The sequence below is a fragment of the Didymosphaeria variabile genome (genome assembly GCF_027946475.1).
Source record: "Didymosphaeria variabile strain IMI 356815 chromosome Unknown scaffold_1, whole genome shotgun sequence".
Taxonomy (NCBI): domain Eukaryota; kingdom Fungi; phylum Ascomycota; class Dothideomycetes; order Pleosporales; family Didymosphaeriaceae; genus Didymosphaeria; species Didymosphaeria variabile.
In genome coordinates, this window is record NW_026611620.1 from 2944066 (window position 1) to 2956650 (window position 12585).

Genomic DNA, 12585 nt, shown 5'->3' on the forward strand with positions numbered 1-12585 from the left:
AAGCCGCGCGAGTGGCCGTTTTCAGCGTGCCAGTGTTCACGGACCCGAAAGCGTTCACAGTTCTCGTCAGCGCCAGTGCTGGCTGGCAAACTTGAAGGCATACAAGATTTGGAGGCCTTGATCCGACTCCGAAGTCTGTTCGCTTGACGGTAGATGTCGGAGGTTTGATGAGGTGCGGCGTGCACAGCTGCAGCAACCAATCAGGAGCGGTCTTTGGCGCCGCACGTGCTCCGCTACTGCACTGCAACCACGCACAACATCAACCTCGTTATTGACTCTTCTTTGCTTCCGCTTGCAGATGCATCACGAGTTTTTTCTCGGCTTCCCCGAGGACCGATTCCTGGTTGTTGAATCTCCTGCGCAAAGGATGTGTTCCTGTGCGAGAGTGCCAGCGTGTCTGATCCGCCAATGCATCAAGGCCCAGAATTATCCTACCGAGTCCTGATTCAATGTTTCATCCCATTCAATCATTTGTAAGTGGTGGAAGGGTCGGGTTCAAGGAATTACAACAATGTACTACATTGAAGCTTTTCTGGTCACGAACCCTACGAGTACCAAGGCCATTCCTATGCCCGTACTTTTGAGACAACTGCAGATAGTTCAAGCAAAGCCTCAGCAGCGTTACATGTAAAAAGAGTATACTGTGTACAGTATGTAAGTACAACATGCTGTAGTCATATTACCATATCCTATATGCCAGATCCCTTGGCCCATCCAAGCCGTAAAACTACTGGTCCCACACCATTATACATAATGAAACAGCGCCACCAAGACCCCTTCCACCGTGACAGGAGTACCAAGTGGTCGCTCGGAAATCACATTGCCGCAACGCCGCTCGTGATGCGCACCAGTCAGATTCACTTACACAGAGACGTCGCCTTCAGATAGTCCATCGGGATAATACTTTCCTCGCCAGGAGATCCAATCCTCGCACCAACCATTTACCTTGTCTAATGTACCGGTGATATCGCCTGCTCGCTCGACAAACTGAACACCAAAGCCTTGCGAGAGGTGGAACGGAATATGGCAGTGCATGAGCCACAGGCCTGGGTTGTCCGACTCGAAGGCGAGCACGAGGTAACCTTTGACGGGCAGCGTCGCTGTATCGCGTCGAGGGGGGTTGTCCATTTTGAGGCCTGAGATGTCACCGTCCCACGTCTTTTCCGATTCCTGGGCAAGGACGTAGAAGTCATGACCGTGGAGATGGACAGGGTGCGGAACCGCAGCGAGGTTAGCCGGGTCTTGTTGGATCACCCAGTATTGGAACTTGTTCGCCTGCCCGATGTTGTATGTATTCTCCGACTTCGAAAAGTTGCCGTCGTTATAGGAGATTTGCTGAATGGAAGGGCTGCTGAGGTTGATGTGCATGGGCGTGTCGCCAATGAGCCATTGTACTAGATTCGCGCCATCAACGACGGTGTTGCTGAACTTGACTTCCATGTCTTTGGGTGTTGTCTGGGGTACTGTGGTTTTCACCCACGGCACCAGATTCTTTTCGTCATCACAGCCTGTCGATAACTGCGCACTTGCTTCTGATTCGGGGTTTTTTTCGTCTGCGCCTTCGTAGCGGAAGATGCTTCGAACGTTGCCTGCATTAGCGTTTGGTCCGTCACAGGCTCCTCCGCCAGTGCCGACGCGAAGCCAGTAGTTGCCGGCGGTCTGATTCGCATTTATTACAACGTCGTAGCGTTGGCCTGTACCTGATTAGCGGGAACGCTCCGAGATGTAGTAGCGCGGAGGTTGGTGGGGCTGGTGCAGGTATGAGGCTGGGACACCTGGACTTACCAACCGCTATTGTTAATGAGTCGGCACTAAAAGGAACGATCGGATTGAAATCCGCTGCAATCACAGTGAAGGGATGTCCATCGAGAGCTATGTTGACCCAATTGTTGATGCCATTGTTCATGAGCCGAAGAAGATGGGTTTTCCCTTTCTGGAGCGTGGTAACAGCATAATTGCCGCCTTGATCTGAGACCATCGTCCCATTTACCAACATGTTATCTGCAGTAGGTGGGGCATTCGCGTGGAGCGTGGCTGCATTTACGGTAAACCTTGTCCATCGTAAGCGAAAAGAGTCCAGAAGGTAGAGCGAGAGTCTTACACAGGAGTGTGAAACCAGTCGGTGAACGGCAAAGGTCCAAGATCAACGTCCCAATTCTTCGTTGAAGGACCATGGATCACGATGGGACCAGAAACACCTTCGCTGTACTGCACCGAGTAGTGACTGTGCCACCAAGATGTACCATACTGAGAGGCCTTGAACCTGTAGGTCCTTGAACCACCTGGTGGAATGGGGCACTCGGTCACGCCACCTGTACCATCCTCATCGTTCGTACCCAGCTGTCGGAAGCCGTGCCAGTGAATGCCTGTGCCATTCGACTGGAGGTTGTTGGTGAGTGTGACTTCAATGTTGTCTCCCCAGTTTGCTTCAAGTGTCTAAGCGTTCTCAGCAGACTCGGACGTTAATGTCATGCATATATATTTTACCGGTCCCGGGTATTGCCCGTTCACCAACATCAATATCCTCTCGTAACCATCTGGCGCTCCAGTTGTGTTGCTGAGTTCCCAGGTGTACTGGTCCCGTTAGCTACGTTCATCATATGCGGCAATTGGAATGTTCACCTTTACAGTGTTCCCGGTATCGGGCCATTTCGAGTCCATGTCAGTTTCGATATCGAAATCTCCCCAACACGACCTCGACTGTGGACCATTTTGGCAAGAATAGTCCGTCGCCCTCTTGATCGTAGACGACAAGACGGAGGGACATATGAAGGCCACCAGCAGGGCTGGAGAGGCCGCCCTGATAGACATGAACAGCATCATGAAGGTATTGACCACGGATGAGGGAGGATGAGGTTGTGTCAAGTGCGCGAAGCGCTGGAAGACCTTAAGATGAAAGCAAGGGTGGCGTCCTTCTGGAAGAACAGCCACTACCAGTGAAGGACGGTTGCGGCATTGTCCAGATCAGAAGGGTGGGATGACTATATACGCCATCCCTCCTGCTTCTTCGAGGCTGGCACGGTGATGGAAAAGCTAAATCATAGGGCTGTGGTCCGCGTGGGACACCGATCCGATCAGGAAATACCGTTGGCCGTCAGTTTAGCTTGACACCTGCGTGCAACCTTGTCGGACGTGAGGTTGCTAGCGAAAATGGAAAGGTCGGTGGGAGGTTGTGTTCCCGCCACAGTGTTCGTCGGTCGTCGGCGGGTGGTGTCAATGAAACTTGATGCCCAGAACCCCTGATAGTCATGCAAAACAAGTTAGTGGGTTTACGGCGGTAGCTTAGCCTCAGTGTAGGTATCTTAGGCCAGGCTGGTAGCGAAGGACTACTGCGGCTCAATTTGCAGTACACCGATCCATGATGGCATGGACGGGTGATGGGCGTTACATGTTTGACGATGATGCAGCATTGGTCTGTGTAATGGCGAAGGAAAGGCCTTAGCTTTCTGTTCAGCGAGAAGACGGAGCCGCTGTTGGTACGATTCATCGCGCTCGTCTGCTGTGGCGCTCACGCGGTCGGTGTTGTTGTGTGAAGTCGGAGTTACGACATGTCCTTCCCGCATCCGGCTAAGCCTTTTTCGGCTGGGGGAGACGCACCGATCGACCAAGGCTTGTGCTTGTGCGCGCCGCCTGAGCGTAACCGGAGTCGAGTCGGGGAGCCGGCGCAGCCAACACCAATCGCTGTCTCACCGTCACGCTGTCATAGGACGGCGAAGCAAGATTGCTGCAGTAGTCTGCGTTAACAAAGGCACCCTGCCGGTCGCCGTCCGCGACGGACCAAGATCGTGACGTTCTCATCGTTGGGAAAGAGGCTGAGAGAAGAGACTGGTAGCCGGATCTCTGCTACTCCGCGCGCAAAGATACTCGAGATTAACCAGACTCGATTGCAGTGCCATCAGGGTGCCGCTGTGCCGAGGAGATATCACCATGATCGTGACACTGTCGCTGTCCTGGTTGTCAATGTAGTACCACTGAGCATCCCTGCAAGCATGTGCATTTGGACTTCCGATGTCAGTTGCAAGCGAAGGACACCTCCAAGACGAAGGACTGAACATGGAAAAAATCTGGTCCAAGTCAGGCCTTGTTCGAGCAGCTGGCTAGGCCAAGTTTCGAATAACCTGGGCTGACATTTGATGTGGCTGCATTGTCTGACACCACAATGGCGAGGAAGTCGGCATGAAAACCAGTCGCTCGTGTAGGGCGCCTATAGATCAAGGGCAAAAGCTAAATCTGGTAGCTGGGACAGCGTACTCCAGCCACAGAGTTGTATGCATACCGCAAGCTCAGAGTAACAGGAACTCGTGGAACGGTATCTTGCACGAGTGAATCATGTCAATAGTTGGTAGCGATGCTTCACAGCATCTTCACGATATGTCTGACCGATCGTTCAACACCTTCATAACCAACTCTGCTGCTAGAACCCTATACCAGTCTCACTCAGCCGCTCCAGCCGCCGAGGTGCACGTCGATGATGAGTGGCGTGAGAAGTCGATTTCCATACCGTAAAACCAGCTCCCGCGCCTCCAGCCCAACAGTTTCCGAGGGCTGACTTAGGAAGCTTGATTAAGGTTGCATGATACTAACGGCCGCTAAGATACACGCTGAGGTGGAAACGCATGCAGTAAGAAGCTTGTCCAGACTACTGGTGGAAGTAGTCCGACGGTCTTTACTGGATGAGCGACACTGCCGTAGTAACCGCGCTTTGTATGGGGTGGCGCGCTTCGAAAGAAAGCGTTTCTACGTAAAAGTAACTGGGAGTGATCGGAGTCTCCGAGACAACGCAGTCTGTGCCTGCCCCGACGCTCTTTCGGTTACTTTGTACCGCTCCCAGCAAGCTTTCCTAATGTATAAAACCGAATGTTCGATATTCGGGCAATATAAACCAGCTATAGAAACACAGCTTAGTGCTCTGTAGACCAACGATGGCACTGATGTTGTCTCCAGAATCTGGGATCGCACGTTGGAAGCAGGCACCAGGTCTATTATTGGAGGTTCGAGCCAACGGTAAGAGCGACAACGCTATAGCTCTTATCCGGATATGGGCAACAGTAGAGTTCGAGGTAACATCAACATCGCTTGATGACATGTGACCAGGATTGTAAGATCGTGTTCTTTGTACTCATGTGCGGAGGGATTTGTGGTTTGAAGGACCTCCCCGAAATTTACGCGCGCTCCACAACATCACCAAGGTACGACAATATGTCATTACAACAGCATGTATATATAGAAAGCTTTCTTGAAGGTGTAGGCCACGGCAGAGAAAAGCGGAGGCTGAATTATGCGCTCTACCTGTGCTCGAATGATCCGAAGGGGCGATTTAGATATGCCAATGACTGAATACTCTGCGAGTTGAGCTGTAATATGGAAGAACGCCAGTGTAAATTGCTAGAATCATTGATCTGGAATGTCTGAACAGTTTTGAATTTGAGACGTTCAACGTGCAGCATTTCCGCTGGTGACTTGTATGCCGCCAAAGTTGTATCGCTAGGGCTGGAACGTAGACACAGACTGGATCAACCTGCCACCTTTTACGGCGTAGCCTGGTTGATGATCTCAACCCCCTTGTGCTCGCCGATTCCACCCTTATTCCCGCGACCCCAGACATGTGACGTAGACGTCGGATAGCAGAGCCTGGCTTCCTCTCATTTCTCCTGGGAGCATGCCGAGTATCGAACTAAGACACGTCTTCGCGGGTACGTAGAGCGTCATCGGTTCTATACCGCATGCAGCAGGCACAGCGTAGCTGCGCCTTGCAAAATTCAATGGGTGGAATCTGGCAGTTTTGAACGTCGAGAACGGCTGCGCATAGCCAGAGGATGCTCTGAAAGAACAGGGAGCTTGATTGACGATATCATTTAATAATGTATATCTGTCTGCTTCTCCTGTCACCATTTGCTGGTCATCGTGCTCAACGCCCTCAGTGAGTGTTCCTCCTCGCCATCCTTTTCGACATCCGCCTCCTGTAGGGCAAGCGTGACGATACTGAACTTCTTGCAAAGATTGCATGCAACAGCGCCTCCCTCCGGCAGCTGGAACGAGGATTGCTAGGCCTCAATCTCGCGGAATAGACATGTAGCGGCACTCTTCTTCTTCGTCCAGCCGATGCATTTGTCCACCTTTTCAGTGCTCGGCAAGGTACCTCCCGGTTACAACCTGGTAGGACATTCATGATGTTTACCCCCGATATAGGCTTTCGCTATTCTGAGTCGCGCAACGTTCTCCTGCTCCTCGCGCGAGTGCGGCGTCGGACGTGTGTTTTCCTCACTGCGCTTTTGGGCAGTCTGCTCGCGGGCCTTTTGCGTGCATTCTTGGGCATCTCGATTTTGGCTTGGCGGCATCGGTCTTCTTCTATTACTTTTTGCGTTCCTGCTCCCCCTTCTCAAGACCGCGCTCCCCCTCCACTTGACGACGCTTCTCTTCTGCTTTCTGCGCCGCACGCTTAGCTTCCTCGGCAGCCTGACATCCTTCGCATTCACGTCCAGTCTAACAATTGATGGTTGTGCCAATATTTTCCATGGACCAAGCATGCTCTTCGCGCTTCCACCACATCTGATCTACGCGGGCAAGGAACACCATATGTTGATCCCGCAGCTGCTTCACTGCCGCATCGTAGTAATCCTCTTCGTCATCCCGTTTTGCTGACTCATGCTTCCCTTCTTGCGTCTCGTTCGTATCTTCTTCACAAACAAACCAAGTAGAATACTCCGCGTCGTACTTCGCACACTCATGTGTATCGCAAAGCAAGACATATCCCGCATTGATCTACACATAGAGGTAAGCCCTACTTGACCAACACGTCAGGGCTTAAAACATACCCGCTCGAAGTCCGCATTACCTTTGACGTTTCCGAGACCCTTTATGTCTGCATGGTATAGTAGCGCAAGCTTACGGTACGTAATCTTGATTTGAGCGATTGTCGAGGTGCGAATCAAGCTAATGGCCTGCAAAATCCAGCTTGATAGGCGCCCTAGCGAAGGCGATACGGTACGCGACGGGGGTTATGATAAGAAGATGCGGCGTATACGTCAATAGGAGAAGGATGCTGTAGCTAGAGATCCTCAGTTATGCGTAGGGAATCTATAACCAAGACCAGTGAGTGAAACAGCGAAAGAGCGACCAAGAAACGGCGTGGAAATTTGACCAGTAGCAGAACGTTTTAGACCGAAGCTAAAGTCGCTTTATGGTTGTTGTTGTTGTTGTTGTTGCTGTTGTTGCTGTTGTTGCTGTTGTTGCTGTTGTTGCTGTTGTTGCTGTTGTTGCTGTTGTTGCTGTTGTTGCTGTTGTTGCTGTTGTTGCTGTTGTTGTTCTCGTTCTCCAATTGACTTGTGGTAATCTTCGCATATCGATGGTAGTGCCAAGACGAGAAAGCTGGAGTCTTGGGGTTAGAGTAAAGGTAAGAGACAAGATGTCAAAATTGGTCAATTGACGAGGAAGGAGCGACCACGCAGGGATGAGGAAAGTGAACAATTTATAAACCAAGTATTTGTGATTGCCAACCTCGGACGGAAGTCGTATGTATCTGTTCTCAATAATCGATGGAATCCGAATGAATCCAATTGAGCTAGTTGAGCACGCCGTAGTTGATGGCGGCCGAGTCCCTCACCAGGGCAGTCGACTAATTCGGGGAATGTCCTGCGTCCGTGAGGTCGTCGTGTAATTCGTATCGGAGCGGAGGGGTGTTCAAGCCGCAATTATTGACTCGTCGAGTGAGTCTCAAGACGGCCATTCTCTCATCCACACACCAGCCCCTCCTTCGGTACCTCAACCTCCTCGTTCTGCTTGTTCTCCGCCGTCACCGTATTATCAGCAGATTGTTCATCGCACATTCCCGTTTTCAGAATCTCCTTCTCAGTCCGACCCTCAGGTTGTAGCCAAACAGCCTTAGCGTCCGCCTCTTGCTGTTCCAGTCTCTTCTTTTCCTTCTTACTGAGCTGCATTGAGCCCTTCTCGATAGCTTCTTTTGGGAGCGGGCGGACGTAGGGCTGGCACACCCAGAAAGGACGTTTGCATCTCGCAACGGTGGCGAGTGAGGATGCGTATGGGTCCAAATCTACTTGTTTGGTCTCGTCTTGTGCGATTTCCGGCGCAGACTTAGAGTTAGTAGCGCTCGCGCCGTGGGCAGTTTCGGTATCGGCGTGTTCCCGCTCGTACGCCTTAATGCCTTCCTTTACAACTTTCTCCGTAACCTTCAGCACGTTCTCGTAAGCATCGATGTCGCCCATTCGGCACTTCGCTAATGCGTCCCTCACGTTGTGATGCTGCGATACGAGTGGCCGCAGGAGATGGAACAAATGTGCTTGCATAGCTGTGAGGTTTGGGTTTTTCAGCTGGCCTTTCTCCTTGTTATTCTGTTTCTGCTTCTTGCGCGGCGGTCCTTCATCTTCTTCCTGTGGCGGCGATGGTGGCTCCTCAGGGTCATCGGGATGGAAAAGCGGCTTTCGCACGGGCGGTTCCTGTCCGAGCGCATACTTGTGGATTATGTCCAAATATCGCCGGAATACAGCATCAACTCTGTATCCACCCTTCCCATCTTTTCCGCGCCAGTATTCGCGACCTTCTTCACCCACTGGAGGCGGTTTGGCGAAGATAGTTGGGTCGTACAGGTTCCCTTCAGCCGCCATAACGCCATCAGCGCCCGTTGCTTCTAGACACTTCGCAATGTCCTCATGCTGGAGAATGTTGCCATTTGCGAATATGACTGTTTCTTTCGGCAGATGCTCCCTCAAATAGCGAATAATTTTCCAATCTGCGAGTCCCGTATTGTGCCCCTTTTGTTCGCGCCGCCTGCCATGTACGGTGAGTATGGTCGCGCCGGCCTCCAGTATCATCTTTGCGTATTCCAGAGTCTTCTCCTTCGTCTCTAGTATCCTAAACTTTGCCGTAACAGGCACGTCCAGCTCCTCGTCCAATCTTTTTATCATCTTCGCAATCAGTTCTGGGCTTTCCTGCAAGAACGCTCCGTAGTTCCCCCTTCTCGCGATGCCCTGCGGACACCCCAGGTTCAGGTCCACCGCATCGCAGAACGGGGCCACATGTTTCGCGGCATTAAGTAGGTCGTTGGGGTCGTTGGAGCAGAACTGCACCGTGAGTGGGCGGTCGAACGCGGGGTTTCCGTCAAGATGGCGCTCTGATTCCGGCAGCTGCGAAATGTGGTATGTGTCGGGAGGGGAGGGTATGGCCGACTTGAGCGGTTGGAAATGCGAGTCGCGGTACTTGGGGCCTTCGAGGAACATTTTGGAGTGGAACATTGGCGTGTAGGCGAGAAGGTTGGACTGCTCGGAGGCGAGGAGGAAGGAGCGGGACAGCATGCGCCAGGCCTGGAAATGCATCTTTAGCCACTTTCTTTTGTTGCAAAGTCAAGGTATAGTAAATCAAATAACGTACGAACTCGGACTGCTCCACCATGGGCGCAAGCACAAGCTTAGGGCTCCCTATGCTCTCATAGAAAGCCCTTCCACGCAGCTTGACTCTCTTGTTCGGCTTCTCTACTACGTTACTACCCTCCATCTTCGTAGTTTGCGCCTCAGAACCCATGGCCACGATGCTAGTACCAAAGAACCGTCTGCAGGAACCAGAAGTGGTAGTCGCAATTTTCAGAACAGCGGGGACACCGCCCGCGGCGCGCACAACGAAGGAATGAATGACCGCCAACTCTGTCCCTTACGGTATTGATCGGGATGCGAACCCAGCAGAGCGGTGAGCAGACACGCGTGATGTGACTGCGGATATGGAAAAGAGGTCATCCACTCTCAGAATGTCGTGTTGGAATTTGACTGCCACGAGCCAGGGTTCAGCCAATCGGGGAGCGCCAGCATTGCCGGCAGCGATCATCGATAGGGCTGAAGACCGCTCAGTGGCCCACCAGCGAATTCTTCCTGGGCATTTTGTGGATCGACCAGCCTATGATGTTTCATTAAACGTGCATGTTGTCTAGAGAGCTGAATCTCTCCTGATGTGCTTGAAACGATATATGAAGTGCTCCTGCCGAGTGTTTGCTCAGGTGCGGCTGTCTCCACCCTGTCATACCTTCACTCCGAAAGCCGCTAAAGAGACCATCGGGACCCCATCACGGTCCTCTTCCCATCACGCCATCGCTAGTCATTGAGTCACCATCTGCAAACGGCTAAATCTCATAAAGAACTTGATTCCAGCATTGGATACCATATCGACCACACTCCTAAAGGGCCCATCCAAGATTACACGCACGACCATGGCGGCCCGCGAGCAACCCACCGATACTGCCTCGCAGTGTGCTCTAGCACTCTGCGATACCGTCGAACGTAGGAAGGAACAAAGTCACCAAGATTCTAAACGCCAGACCCATTAAAACGCCATTTCGCTGGAGCATGAGCTCAACTATCTCGCCGCCAGCTCAGAAGCCAGTCGACTGATCAGGTCTAAAAGAAACAATCATTAGGTTGGATATCTCGTTGGCCGTAGCAGCACGCGTTGACGAGAACGCTGCGATCTAGGAGCGCACTAAGTAAACACCGATTCGCTGCAAAGGCCCACCACCCGGATAATGCTGTACGCCAGGATACCATGCAATTATGCTGATGCTTCGGAACGAAGCTGAAAGAGTTGGAAAGATTGTGGACGACCGCGTGTCTTGCGATGGAAGATTGGCCGTCCGGGATATCATCATGTTGAGAAAGAAGGCACGATGCCTAGAAAGAGACGTCATCTAGAAAGTGCTCCAGTTCCAGGTGCCACCACCGAAGCTCTGTGACAGGAAGCTAGCCTTGGGAGCACACTCTGGGCGCTTCGCCTGCGGCGGCTCGATCTGTACGGCAGCGGGGCTCTCGATGCTGCCAGAGCTCTCGCTATTGGTGCGGCTAGAGCGCATCTGCTCCCATTCGCGGAACTGCGTGTGGCAACGATCGCAAGCCTTGTGCCAGTCACCCTCGGGGTGGAACAAGGCGTGCTCGTTGAGGCGAACCTGCTTCTGGAGGTGCTGGTAGCAGAAGATGCCGCCACACTTGCGACAGTGATGGCGACGCATGAAGAGACCGAACGGCTGCTGGCAGCACGAGGCGGTACACACGACAGTCGAACTGTCAGGCTAAAACCATTCAGTCAGCTCTATCCGATTGGCCCAGAAGGCTCTAGAATGAGGCTCCAAATGTCAAAGGAGTGGACTAACGACGGAGAAGACCGAGGCAGCCCGGAGACGGGCGACCCTGCATTCGCCAAAACATAGTGTGGGGGACTCGTGGTGGGTGAGACAGTGGAACCTAACAAAAAGCGCACGGCACCCGTCTCAACAACGTCGTGGCATCGTGCCTCATGCGCACATGGCAGCGATGTCAAGTCTCGAGGCAATGTCAGAGTTGTTGAGGTGCCAGGATGCACTTGTTGCAGCGCGCATCGGTATTCGGCGAGGCGTTGCCACGCTAAGGGGCCCGCTCCGAACCAAGTACGTAACAGCGGCTCGCTCAAGGAAAGGCACGCGACAAAAGTGGAGGAGAGTGGGTGCTGACAATAATAACAGAAGATGAACGAGCAAGCAGTAAAGGAGATCAACGTACCTGCCAGTGGTTGCGCGTAATCGGTCCTGCCACAGGAGAGAGCGGGGTGTCGTCGTAGATGGATCGCATATCCTCCGTCGCGACGCGAGAGATGGACGTAATATCGCCGGTGCTCTGTCCGAACAAACCGCCCGTGCTCCAGCTGGTATTCGGTGTATCCATGCCGGAGTCAAGGTTGGGCGGCGATCGTCCAGCAGGCTTCTCCGTCCTACGCAACGCTGCGGGGATGTAGCCAGGCGTCTTCAGCGGTCGAAGCGCCGGGGCATGCTGGGGATATGTCGGCAGGTGGCTCATGGTGCGTGGCGAGGTGGGTGACACGTTCATCGGCGTGTTGGAGCCCGAGTCGATCTGGCTATAGAGCGCAGACTTCTTGTATGCGTGCTGGAACGGGTTGTGCTGCGCAGCAACGGCCGCTCCTGAGAACTGGGTTGACATGGAGGGATCGAATAAGGGTGCGCGCCAGCAGGGAGCGAGGCAAGGTGTATGAGTGCGGGTTATAACCGGACGGCGGTTGGAGTGGCGCGACGAGCGTTTGTTCGAAGGATCGCGTGGGTAGAGATGCCAGAGTCGGCGGGCGGGTGGTCAAGATAAAACCGCGGGTGAGAGTCGGGAGGCCTTGTTCACAGCGCGACGCTGACGCTCTCGAAAGGGTATGCTGAGCAAGCCTGCGGCTCTGCGCGTGTTTGCAGTCGAAGGCAATTGGTGTTTGGGCAGAGGCGGTGGGCGATAAGGACGGGTACACGACAGGAACGCCCCGGGGTTTATCTGTCTCTGCTGCACGACGAGTGGACTGTTGCCCACGCCGGTTGGTATTGGGCGGGAATGGTTGGGCGGGCGGATAGATTGGGCTTTGTCGGTGAAGGAGCTGCTGCAACGAGCGGTATGGAGGGGTCACGTCCTGGAATGGAGCGAGGGAGTGAATTAAGAACGACGTCGTTCTGCCCGTAGCGGACTGGCGATGGCGAGGGTCCAGCGACCTTGGACCGAAGTGCTAACGGCTAGCCTCGCTGCAAGCATCTGTCTGTGCAGGATCATCCCAGCCCGCCGCCCAAACATG

The 12585-nt window shown here is 53.2% G+C and overlaps 3 protein-coding genes across 3 annotated transcripts; all 3 read right to left on the bottom strand.

Annotated features, from left to right (window-relative positions):
* Nucleotides 1–861: 861 nt before the first annotated feature.
* lcc1_2 (laccase, multicopper oxidase, benzenediol:oxygen oxidorectuctase) lies at nucleotides 862–2661 on the bottom strand (the record flags this gene model as incomplete). The annotated part of the gene is made up of 5 exons (XM_056209749.1): nucleotides 862–1694; nucleotides 1786–2051; nucleotides 2102–2436; nucleotides 2488–2574; nucleotides 2623–2661. The coding sequence occupies 5 exons, from the start codon at nucleotides 2659–2661 to the stop codon at nucleotides 862–864; spliced, it is 1560 nt and encodes a 519-aa protein (XP_056076571.1).
* A 3822-nt stretch (nucleotides 2662–6483) lies between these two features.
* DUS1 (tRNA dihydrouridine synthase) lies at nucleotides 6484–9534 on the bottom strand (the record flags this gene model as incomplete). The annotated part of the gene is made up of 4 exons (XM_056209750.1): nucleotides 6484–6762; nucleotides 6816–6941; nucleotides 7743–9317; nucleotides 9385–9534. 4 exons carry the CDS (start codon nucleotides 9532–9534, stop codon nucleotides 6484–6486), a joined length of 2130 nt encoding a protein of 709 aa, XP_056076572.1.
* A 1150-nt stretch (nucleotides 9535–10684) lies between these two features.
* On the bottom strand, nucleotides 10685–11963 carry N0V89_000933 (uncharacterized protein; the record flags this gene model as incomplete). The annotated part of the gene is made up of 2 exons (XM_056209751.1): nucleotides 10685–11062; nucleotides 11529–11963. 2 exons carry the CDS (start codon nucleotides 11961–11963, stop codon nucleotides 10685–10687), a joined length of 813 nt encoding a protein of 270 aa, XP_056076573.1.
* Between the last annotated feature and the right edge of the window lie 622 nt (nucleotides 11964–12585).